This window comes from Microcaecilia unicolor, chromosome 6, assembly GCF_901765095.1.
Source record: "Microcaecilia unicolor chromosome 6, aMicUni1.1, whole genome shotgun sequence".
Taxonomy (NCBI): Eukaryota; Metazoa; Chordata; class Amphibia; order Gymnophiona; family Siphonopidae; genus Microcaecilia; species Microcaecilia unicolor.
The window spans coordinates 60,508,858-60,521,443 of NC_044036.1; the positions used below are offsets into that span (position 1 = coordinate 60,508,858).

At 41.7% G+C, this 12,586-nt stretch overlaps 1 protein-coding gene across 3 annotated transcripts in view; it reads right to left on the minus strand.

The window, feature by feature from the left end:
• Positions 1–572: 572 nt before the first annotated feature.
• TTLL7 (tubulin tyrosine ligase like 7) overlaps positions 573–12,586 on the minus strand; it is a 324,337-nt gene continuing 312,323 nt past the window's right edge. For all 3 annotated transcript variants that reach the window (XM_030206297.1, XM_030206296.1, XM_030206298.1), the window contains one exon: positions 573–2,788. In XM_030206297.1, coding sequence (XP_030062157.1) covers positions 2,668–2,788 — 121 coding nt within the window. In that variant the 3' untranslated portion in view covers positions 573–2,667. The remainder of the gene's footprint in view (positions 2,789–12,586) is intronic.

Below are 12,586 nucleotides of genomic sequence, written 5' to 3' on the forward strand. Positions count from 1 at the left end.
ATCCAGAATTGAGAAGGATTCATTCTAAAACATTTATCCGTAACTACCAAATGAGGCAGAAAATTATAAGGGGAGGAAAATAGGCACATGAACAATACCCAGTCATACGTTTGGCTACAACACATGTCAATGGTATGAAAAAATAAATTCTCAGTGCGCACAAATGTTGCTGGAACTATGTAGCCATTTTTAGTGGGCCAATTTTTGACTAATGAATAGACCTAAAGACAGCACATTTGTAAGCATTTTCTCATAGTATCAATAAAGGCTAGATGTGCTAACAGGTTTTCCCATTTTCCTCTCATTCGTAACAGGGCACCTAAAGTGTAAATCTGCCATGTGCAAGTTAGAGAATACTAGCAATTGCATGCATGATTGTTACAGTTACACATGTAAGTGCCAGGCATGCAACTTACTTAATGTGCAAATGCAAGGGGGTATACAGGTGGGCAGATCGCAAACAGGTCCCACATTTACAGATTACTGTTAGTTACATGCTAAAGTGCCACATTTAGGCATGTGAGTTTATGCCTGCTATTGACATGGAATAAGTAGGCACACCTAAATGTAGGTGCATAAATGCTGGCTTAGGCTACTATTCTATAATAGAATCTGGGCATCCAGATACCAATATAGAATTAGCACTCAGTGCACTGCACCTTAGCGTCTAAATTTTGGCACCCTTTATAGAATTGCTCTTTTGTGTCTATGCTCAAAAAGAAACCAAATGATGTTGCATTTGAAGATGTTAAGAACATCTATACAAAAGACTGATCATAATTAATATTTTCACAAGGAATTTGGATTTCTCCCTTCCCCCAAGTTTTTAATTCTCTAATACATAATTTTCCTCAATGCAAGAAAACAAAGATAATTCAACAACTTTGTCCCTGTCCAAACCTAAAACTTGGGGAATGATTCACTAAGGCTTTTGTCCCATTCTGTGCCTGTGAAGAAAAGAAAGATGATAACCAGAACTGTCCATCTCATTGCAAACTCCACGGGTATGTTTCCTTTAGGGTTTGAACCGATAATCAAAGCAAAAGTCTAACTGCTCCTGGAAAAATTACCCACAGAGACTATACCTGCTTTCTCTATGTATAATTCTTCCACTGCAAACTACGAATATCAATTGAATTGTGCAAAAGTACATGCATTGTTTAAGCCCCCAATCTCTCCCCACACTGAGACCACCTCTGCTGTCCTTGTGTTGTTCAGAAAAACCTATACTGTCACCCACAGAAGATTAAACAATTTTTAAAGCCCAGATTTGTACAGATAAAAACACATTGGGTGTAAATCTATATGTAGGTGGCTCCGTTTAGGTGCCACAAGATTCCATTGTAGAAGAGCAGCATAACCCGGTATCGGCAAGGCTTACTTTAATGTACCAGCAGTTAGTCACAGAACTGATGTATCTGTGGTCACATAAATGAGGTGGGGATTTGCGTAACTGATAGTATTCTGTAAGAACATGCATAAATAGGAGCCCTTTAGAGGCCATTTACGTGCTTTGTCACTTAAGCTTACCATTACAGAGCAGCACTTTAGTACCCTGCTGGCACTTTCATGGATATGTGATCACTTATTATTCTATAATTTACACATGCAGGGGGTCATATGAATGCAGCTGTTTGGTTACAGAATTGTCCTTTTTTATCTATACAAAAAGCTTTAAATGTTTTGCTTCCTAACTGTAAGGGCCTTTTCCTCTAAGTACAGAATGGGGGGAAAAAAAGCCAAAACGGCCTTCGTGAACTGGACTCCGAGTTTTTGCTTACTAAAAAGACTGAACTGTTCAATGTTCTGAGTGGCTAAATATAGACTGAAGATTTGCTCCCAGTGCCACTGGAAAGAACAAGCAGCACAGGTAAACTGTGGTTAGTTCACTTAAAGAAAACTTAGAAAATACTCAGTCTTTGGAAACTAGTATTACTTTAGAAATGTATCCAATGGCTTGCCCTCACCTAGCACTCAAAGAAATATTAAAAACAGTCTGTATCGACCCAGTCTGAAAAATAACCTTGTTATTTTCAAGTCTTCGTTTCACAAAGAAAATTAACAGGGGGTGGGGGAGGGGGGATTGTAAATCAAATTTGGTCTCTACAATTCTCTCAAGTCTGTTATACAAATTGCTTATATTATGTAGTTATACTTTGCTCATATCAGCTACAGGCTACTAAAATGCAGTAGATTGCTGTGGGATCAGTGGACAGCTCCCTGTGACACTGTGGTATTCCCCATGAGTGCCTCCGAGACTGCCTGCAGAAATCTATGACATTCTAGTGCTGCATGTTTGTCAACAAATGATCAACATATTTCTAAAAATAAAAACCTAACAGTATTTCATAATAAATAACACAATTGAAAGCCAATGTACCTATAAAATAATAAAACACTCTAATGAGATCTCCAAATCAATTACACACTGTATATACTCTGCAGCCAAAAATAACATTTCTATCAGGAAAGAATCATTTAGAAACCTAGCTAGCTACAACATTCTAATATTATTGTAAACAGTTTATCAGGTCCGGCTTTTTGCAGTTAAACTGCCAGCTGATCTTTTCGCAGACGGTAAATGTAGCACAGTGATTATGTTCAGCTCCACCAGCACAAAATGGTCTGTTCCTATGCTGCGCAAGGCCTGACAGGGTTCCATTTTCTTCAGATTGGGTCAAATCTGGATGCAAATAAAATATTGGAGCGAGATGTTGCAGATGAACCATGGGTGAAGTTTGAAGATGATGCCTTCGTGATAAACTGGGTTGTTGTTGGCAGGAAAGACCTAAAAGCAGTTCACAAAATCATAGCTGAATCACAATAGGTCAACAAGGAACAAGAATGACACTTTTATGTGTAGGAACAATTTCAAGCAAAATAAAACAAAAAAATCAACCAATGAATCAATCAATAAAAGCAAGAAAACCTGTAAGCAGAATTGCTGGTAAAGTTTTGAATTGGCATACATGTTGCCTAAAATTTGGCATTCCCAAAACTTTGACAGGGGAAAAAAAATCCACAAGAAAAATTGTACAAACAAAACTAGTACATAAACCAATTAATATTCAAAGTGATTCAAGCAGGCAGGAGAGGCTGTTTTTGAAGTAGGCATGTTTGAGGAGTGCCAGCATTGATAGCTGGAGGCATCCCGCTGAATTCTTCCCTCCTAAGGCAGCACACGGAGGAAGGGGGCCGCTTTGACAGTGGATTTCTTTGACAGGAGGGGCTTCAGCATTCCCACCAGAAAAGTTATGATATCTAATGTCGGGGGGGGGGGGGGGGGGAGGAAATGTGTTTTCTCCCCAGTCCATCCTTGTGCTCCTCCTCTTGTGCCCTCCCCCAATCAACTGCTGGCTAAGCCCCACCTTTAATCGTAATCCAGCCCTATTATAAACATGTATTTTCCTGATGCCATCACAGAAATCTGCATCCCTTGCCAGTTTGGTTTTTTTTGGGGGGTGGGGGTGGAGGGCACAAAAACCACTGGGGGATTAAGGGAATAATGTTCCATAATTCTTCCAGTGCAGTGCTTCTCAATTGGAGCAGTTTTCCAAAAACTGAATGTACTTGGTAGCAGGTGTAAATCCTGATGTGAATCTGTTATGACACTGACGTTTATTCCCCTTGTGAAACGAGAAATAAACGTGTATCTTCTAGGCACGCCCTAGCCCCACCCAAAACATGCCTAGACCATGCTCCCTCACCATTTGCACACACTTGGGTTTTTGATGTACATATCCCAGCTTTGTAAAATGGGAACGTAAACATTTATGCAAGATAAACATTGAAGTACCAGTTTATGCACATTTCAAATGTAAATAGCCCTTCTAAAATGACCACCAATGAAGATGCTTGCTAAATACTGGGAGTGCTCTGCATCCACTGGCACCCACAGAGCTGGCTCCTCTGCTCTGGTAAATTGGCTGTCTGCAAATCATCCATTGTAGTATGCATACTTTTAGCTGCATTTAAGGGTGGCATTCCCAAGGACATGTTTTGAGTGGGATTGGAAAATAATGTATATGGATTAAATGTATGTGGATTATATTTTCACATCAACTGTACATGCATTATTTTTCATTGTGCCTAAATGGCTGGTTTGAAGATGGCCCCCATAAATGATCATTTTCAAGAGATTTTATCTGGTAACTATTCAGTCATCTAAGTACATTTTCCAGGCTGAAAAGTCCACAAGCTTGTAATTTAAACCATGAGGAAAAGTGACAAGAGAGAGAGAGAGAGAGAGGTAAAATACTGAATGTGCTATGCACCTGCTGAAAAGCAGGTGCAAACTCTGCAGGTATTTTTGTGCTCATGGTCTCAGTCAGCCCAAATTATCAAAGAAAAACATTGTGGGGACTCTGACTTTGAAAATTAGCTACAAACGCACCTGCAAAATGCCCAAGGGGTTTCAAAATAGCCCTCATTAAGCACAATATAAATATTAATATTAAAACCTGAATATATTTTAATTAATTTTGTATAAAAGAGTATAACTTGCATCTATGGGCTTTCTTGTAGCTCAGAGAAACTGGCAGCAGTTTGGGACATTGTGACAGACCACAGATGATTTCTGGTTTTCCCTTCACTTCTTCCAACTAAAGATTGTTTATGTTTATCCTATGCTTTGCTGAATTATGCTACTTGTAAAATAGATGGCTGTATGCCATACAGGGAATATTCTACTCTGTGTGCAGAAATATAGCCTAGCCCTCCGTTTGTATCTTGCCTAGTCCTATAATAATATTTTTTATTTTAATTGTAAACTGCTTAGTTAACTTGTTAATAGGCGGTATATTAAGCTAAACCATAAAATCATACTGGCATACTGTTACAAGAAGGAAAATATCTCATACCTCAATTCATTAATCAGTTACACAACAGCAATTCTATACAGAAAATAAATAAAAGCACATTCATTGCTTGCACCATGCTACAGACCTCTGCATTTGTCAAGGTGTGCATTGTATTCTATGCCATTCATTGGAGGAATATCCTAGTAATTAAAATGGCAAGCTGATAGGGAAGCCAGGGTTCCAATCCCACTGATGCTCCTTTGTCTCACCCCCTGTCGTCTCGGGTGCCAACTTAGAGCCACGTTTACTGCATTAATGTTTTAATGAGAGTTATGTACTTACATGCTCATTTACTAATTAGTCACATTATTTGCTGTATGCTATGATGAAATGATGACCATTTTCTCTGTCAGAAAGAAAGACTGTAACTGAGAAGTTCAGGTGGCATGCTGACAGGAGTTTAAAAACCTAGCAACATTGAGGTGGCACATGGAAGTACCCAAGTCTGGGATATCAATGCCAACAAAAACATGATGGCAGTGGCGAAAAGAGTCGAGGAAACCATCTTAGTAACTCACTCATTTGCTACAAAGTAGAGGGATTTGGATTTGATATACTGCCTTTCTGTGGTTCAAAGCAGTTTACATGTCAAAGAGCTTCAAGTGCTTCAACAAAGAGTAGGGGACACAGAGACATCAGCACAGCAGGCTTTTCAGGAAGTTAAACGCCTGTGGGAGATGGTGAGCAGACTGGAAGAGAAAATAGATTACCTGGAAAATCACTCATGCAGGAAAAATTTGAGGATAGTTGGCCTACTTGAATCGGTGTTGCAGGCTGAGCTATGAGACCTTTTGTAGGCCTGGTTCCCTAGAGCCTTACAGCTTCAAAGCTGTAAGGCTCTAAAAATCTACTACTACTACTACTTAACATTTCTAAAGCGCTACTAGGGTTACGCAGCACTGTACAATTTAACATAGAGGGACAGTCCCTGCTCAAGGAGCTAACAATCTAAAAGACAAGTGAACAGACAGTCCGAAAGGGGCTCCCTTTCGATCTTCATCTTCTATTTCGATTTTGAGCAAGCATATAGATTAGGGCCTAAACAGAGTGCTACAGACCACCCAAAAGTTGTGATTTTAAAACTTTTCAATTATCATCACAAAATAGAGATTCCATTGGGCTCATTTTTGAAAGAGAAGGATGCCCATCTTTCGACATAAATCGGAAGATGGATGTCCTGCTCAAAGAAACATCCAAATCGGTATAATTGAAAGCCAATTTTGGACGTCCCCAACTGCACCACGTCGCAAGGACGGCCAAAGTTCAAGGGGGCGTGTTGGAGGCATAGCAAAGGCAGGACTTGGGTGTGCCTAACATTTGGACGTCCTTGACCCATAATGGAAAAGAAGAACGTCCCCAATGAACACTTGGACGTTTTCACCTGGACCTGTTTTTCTTATGACTAAGGCACAAAAAGGTGCCCGAACTGACAAGATGACCACTGGAGAGAATCGGGGATGACTTCCCATTACTCCCCCAGTGGTCACTAACCCCCTCCCACCCTCAAAAAATATCTTTCAAAATATGTTGTGCCAGTTTCTATGCCAGCCTCAGATGTCATACTCAGGTCTGTGACAGCAGAATGCAGGTCCCTGGAGCAGTTTTAGTGGGTAAGTGCACTTCAGACAGGCAGACCCAGCACCATCCCCACCACCTGTTATGTTTGTGGAGGAAACAGCAAGCCCTCCAAAACCCACCATAAACCCACTGTACCCACATCTAGGTAGTGGTGTACAGTTGGGGGTAGTGGGTTTGGGGGGCTCAGCACACAAGGTAAGGGAGCTATGTACCTGGGAGCAATTTATAAAGTCCACTGCAGTGCCCCCTAGGGTGCCCAGCTGGTGTCCTGGCATGTCAGGGGGATCAGTGCACTACAAATGCTGGCTCCTCCCATGACCAAATGGCTTGCATTTGGTCATTATCTGACGTGGACGTCTTTGGTTTCGAAAATCGCTGAAAATCAGAAACGTCCATGTCTAGGGACATCCATCTCTAAGGACAGCCAAATTTAAGGTCCATTTTGTTTCAAAAATATGGGTTTTCCTGCCCCTGGATCGGGACGTTTTGCAAGGACGTCCAAATCGAAACGTGGATGTCCCTTTCGAAAATGCCCCTCCACATGTCCAAAGAGGGGGTAAGATATTGGAGTATGACGGGAGGAAAATTCTTTGTTTTCAGGATTATTCTAGCAATGTCTTCCTTCAACGCAGTTTGTTCTAAAAAGTGAAACTTATTTATTTAGTTGGACCTTCCCTCAATAGCAACTTCCAGGTTGAACTTGATAATGCTCCCTCTACACCTGAAGAGGTGTCTTGGGCAATGCAACAAAGTCCGTGTGGTAAGGCTCTTGGACTAGATGGGGTTAGAGGTGAATTTTATAAGATATTAAAAGCTGAAGTTGTTCCACCACTTACATTCATGTTCAATGCCACAGTACAGCAGGGAGAATTGCCTAAATTGTTAAGACTAGCCCAAATTATAGTTCTTCCAAAACCTGGCTTGGAACACATAAAGCCTGAATCATATCATCCAATTTTGCTACTTATTTATGAGGTGAAATTATTTGCTAAGGTCCTGGCTAATAGGTTATCTCAAGTTATTCCAGATCTGGTGGCGGCACCCTAAGTAGAGTTTATGCAGAGTCGTGGAGGGGCATAATCGAACGAAAACGTCTATCTCCATGGGCGTTTATCTCCGAGAACGGGTCCGTGAAGGTGCGGACCGAACCGTATTTTAAAAAAAAAATAGACGTCCATGTTTTATTCGACAATTTGTGAGCTGGGCGTTTTTGCTTTTCAGCGATAATGGAAAATGAAAGCGCCCGGCTCAAAAACGAATAAATCCAAGGCATTTGTTCATGGGAGGGGCCAGGATTCGTAGTGCACTGGTCCCCCTCACATGCCAGGACACCAACCGGGCACCCTAGGGCGCACTTTTACAAAAAGAGTGGAGGAGTGGCCTAGTGGTTAGGGTGGTGGACTTTGGTCCTGGGGAACTGAGGAACTGAGTTCAATTCCTGGCACAGGCAGCTCCTTGTGACTCTGGGCAAGTCACTTAACCTTCCATTGCCTACCACATTGAGCCTGCCATGAGTGGGAAAGCGCGGGGTACAAATGTAACAAAAAAAAAAAAAAAGGTAAAAGAGCTCCCAGGTGCATAGCACCCTTCCCTTGTGTGTTGAGCCCCCCAAATCCCCCTCAAAACCCACTGCCCACAAGTCTACTCCATTACTATAGCCCTAAGGAGTGAAGGGGGGCACCTACATGTGGGTACAGTGGGTTTGGGGGGGTTGGACGACTAAGCATTAAGCAGCACAATTGTAACAGGTAGGGGGGGGATGGGCCTGAGTCCACTGCACCCCCTAACAACTGCTCCAGCGACCTGCATACTGCTGCCAGGGAGGTGGGTATGACATTTGAGGGTGAAAATAAAAAGTTGTGAAACATCATTTTTTGTGGTGGGAGGGGGTTAGTGACCACTGGGGGAGTCAGGGGAGATCATCCCCGATTCCCTCTGGTGGTAATCTGGTCATTTAGGGCACTTTTTGGGGCCTTATTCATGAAAAAACAGGGTCCAGGAAAAGTGCCCTAAATTCTAGCTACAAACGCATACTTTTTTTCCATTATCGGTGAAAGGCGCCCATCTCTGTTCGGGTGATAACCATGCCCCAGTCCCGCCTTCACCACGCCTCCGACACGCCCCTGACTTTGTATGCTTCCGCAATGGAGTGCAGTTGAAAACGTCCAAGTTCGGCTTTCGATTGTACCGTGTTATTCGTTTTTGTGAGATAAATGTCCATCTCCCGATTTAGGTTGGAACTTGGGCGTTTTTCTCGTTCGATTATAAGCAGGATAGTGTAACTAAGAATGCACACAAAATTGTCACCACATTAGAACTGGCAGGGAATCAGAATATCCCTTCCATGCTGACAGGTTTCAATGCTGAAAGGCTTTTGGAAATTTTTATTTGGAACATTAGATGTTTATAGTATTCGAGATGCTATACTGACTCCCCAGGCCTATGTGTGGGTTAATGGTTTATTCTTCTTATCTTAACATATGATATGGTACAAGACAGGGCTGCCCCTTTCACCTTTATTATTTATTTTAACTTTGGATCCACTCATCTGTGACATTCAGAGTAATGCTGAGATACAAAGATTAATTTGGGGAAGAGATCCCTTTAAAATAGCAGCTTTCAACTCCATCATTATGTAGCCAGTCTGCCTTGGAAGGACCTAGGTGAATAAGGGGAGATATGATAGAGGTCTATAAAATAATGAGTGGAGTTGAACAGGTAGATGTGAAGCATCTGTTTACACTTTCCAAAAATACTAGGACTAGGGGGCATGCGATGAAGCTACAAAGCAGGAAATTTAAAATGAATCAGAGAAACTTTTTCTTCACTCAACGTGTAATTAAACTCTGGAATTTGTTGCCAGAGAATGTGGTAAAGGCAGTTAGCTTAGCAGAGTTTTAAAAAGGTTTGGACGGCTTCCTAAAGGAAAAGTCCATAGACCATTATTAAAATTGGACTTGAAGAAAATCCACTATTTCTGGGATAAGCAGTATAAAATGTTTTGTACTTTTTTGGGATCTTGCCAGGTATTTGTGACCTGGCTTGGCCACTGTTGGAAACAGGATGCTGGGCTTGATGGACCTTTGGTCTGTCCCAGTATGGCAATACTTATGTACTTATGACTTTCCTCAATCTGGAGTGGAGAACTTTGTGTAACACTTTCATCAGCATGTTTCAAAACTTACATGCTGCATTATTATTATTATTAGGATTTGTATAGTGCTACCAGACGCACGCAGCGCTGAACACCTGATACAAAGAGACAGTCCCTGCTCAAAAGAGCTTACAATCTAAGTAATACAGACAAACAAGACAGTTACGGGTGAGGGAAGTAATGGGTGAGAAGGGAGGAAGGGACAAGGGGAGGGCAATTGTGGCTAGGAGCTAAAAGCAGCAGTGAAAAGGTGGGTTTTCAGCATAGATTTGAAAACAGGTAGAGATGGAGCTAGACGTATAGGTCCATATTAGAAGCCTCATAAAGAACGTCCACAACTGGGAAATGCTCTATACATTTGCGTTGCGCCTTTATATATCTCCTCGAAGGGTGCATGATATAGGCATTACAGTCACCAGTGCAAGCCCAAAGTGTCAGTCCAAAGAGGCCACGCTGGGACATATGTTCTGGCTATCTCCAGTAGTATTTTGTTTTTGGTGTCAGCTGTTAACAGGCATATCATCACTCTGGACTTCTGGAGATCAGGTGGATTCTTTGCTTTTGTTTGATTGCTACAATCTGACAACTTCTATACCATGGGGGATAAAAAGCTTTTTACATTAAGCAGTGTTAATGGCAAAAAAAGAAAAAACATCAAAAACTATATTGATTTGCTGACTTTCTCCGTGGGCCCCCTCATTGCAGCACTGGCGTTTTCTTATGATTGCCTTATTAAAGGTGGAGCGACTAGCAGTTCAAGACTTTGTATCTCACCATGGTGTTATATTTCATTCTGTTTGGAGCAAAGTTTGGAACATACTTTCTCCAGTAGTTTGCAGTCATTTGTTGAATATTTAGGAGTGGAGTGAATCTGAAAAGGGGGGAGAGGGAGAAGTGGTATAGGATATGGGGAGTAGGATGTCTAGGACTGTTAATTTGTAATCTATTATATCTGTTCTTTGACTGGTTACCTTTTCTTTAATAAAAATGATTTAAACATAAAATAGCAGCTTTCATTGATGACTTACTAGTTCACGTAGGGTACCCAAATACATCGGTGCCAGTATTATTCGAACGCATGACTGAATATGGAGATTTTTCTGGTTTTAAGTTGAATTTGGATAAATCGTAGGCTTTGATGTGGACCTAGGAACAGGAGCAGAACTGGGAAGGGGGTTTTCCACTGAAATGGGCTGACGGTTCTTTTCAGTATCTTGCAGTTCAGCGGTCTATGGATGTTCGTCATCTTTATCAACTGAATGTAGATAAACTATTACAGGATACAAAGCTTCAATTGGATAAATGGTGCCATTTACCATTGTTGCTGATGGGAAAAATTATTTTCAAAATGGTGTTGTTTCCATGCTGGTTATATGTTTTGCAAGTTCTGCCATTTCATCTTCTGCGGAAAAACTTGCTGCAATTGTGAGAACGGCTTTGTAGAAAATTTTACTGAGGGGATGGGGGGTGGAATCAAAAATTAGGTTGCACTATCTCTATGATGGTTAGGCTCAGGGAGATCTGGGAATAACTTATTTAAAATGATACAATCAAGCAAGTCTGCTGCAACATTTGAGGGATTGGGTGTTAACATTTCACGCCAACAGCAAGGGAACAGGAGTTATTTGCGCCTTGGCACCTGAATTTTCTTTAACAGGCTCAATCTGATAGGTTGCTGCCTTGGATTCAAACTGGTATACTGTTGCAGCCTTTGCGAGTACTTTGGAGGGAACTGATGTCCTATTGGATGCAAAATCCAAATATTAGTGATCTTTTACCATTAAGGGGGAATGCGGATTTCAGTTCTGGACTGGAACCGGGTGTATTTAGCCGCTGGCAGTAGTTGGGCATTACTTTGATTGAACATTTTTACTTAACGAGGAGGGGTGGCTTTATTCCTTTGGGGAGATGCAACAACAGAGGACACTGTGTAGGGGAGACCATTTTGCTTACATGCAATTGTGTCATTATTGTGCAGGATTAGAGGTATTATATACTGGTTTGGGAAAGAAATAAAGAGACTTATTGAGGGGAGATGCATTGGGGGAAGTGACAGTCTCTCGCTTACACAAAGGTTTGGTGATGCTTATGCCACTTCAGGTTTATAGCCCCCTGACAGAAGCTTGAACTAAAGATTTGGGATATCAACTGGAGGGGGTGGATTTTTGTAGACTAATCAGAGAAATACTGAGGAAGGTGTTAGCTGCTAAGTTACAGGAATGTCAATATCAGACAATACATAGAGTGTTTACAAAACAATAGAACAAGGCTGAATATTGGCACTTAACCCACTCCACTCTGGAACGCCCATAAGTTAGCAACGTTTGAATTTGGTGCTAATTAGTTATTTTCAGCTAAGATAACCGGTTACAGTAAGAGCTGCTGAAAATGACCGGATAGCCGCAAGCGATTTTACCAGTCAGTGATTTCCGACAGGTTAAATCATTTTGAATATTGGCTGGATACAGTCTAGTAGCTGGGTGGACCCATGCATCCTCCCCCCACCACCTCCAAACTCAAAGTTAATACCTTGGCTGGTGGGGACCTGCAAACTCTGTCAGCTGAAAACATCCTCACTGTGGCAGTCAATGGCCACACTCCAGCTGTCATTGTGGGCACATTGTGCATGCTCAGACTGAAGTATAAGCTGCATCAGGGGTCGATACAGTATACATCTTATAGCAACAGAACATCACTTGCCCATAATGAATTAACCCCTGATGCAGCCTGATGGTGAAACTTGGGTCGTCTGATGTATAAGGAGTGCCTGGAGGAGTGGCCTAGTGGTTAGGGTGGTGGACTTTGGTCCTGAGGAACTGAGTTCGATTCCCAGCACAGGCAGCTCCTTGTGACTCTGGGCAAGTCACTTAACCCTCCATTGCCTACCGCATTGAGCCTGCCATGAGTAGGAAAGCACAGGGTACAAATGTAACAAAAAAAAAATTAAAAGATTTTTAATTCAGACACACAGAGCTTCATATGTTTTATCCTTCTT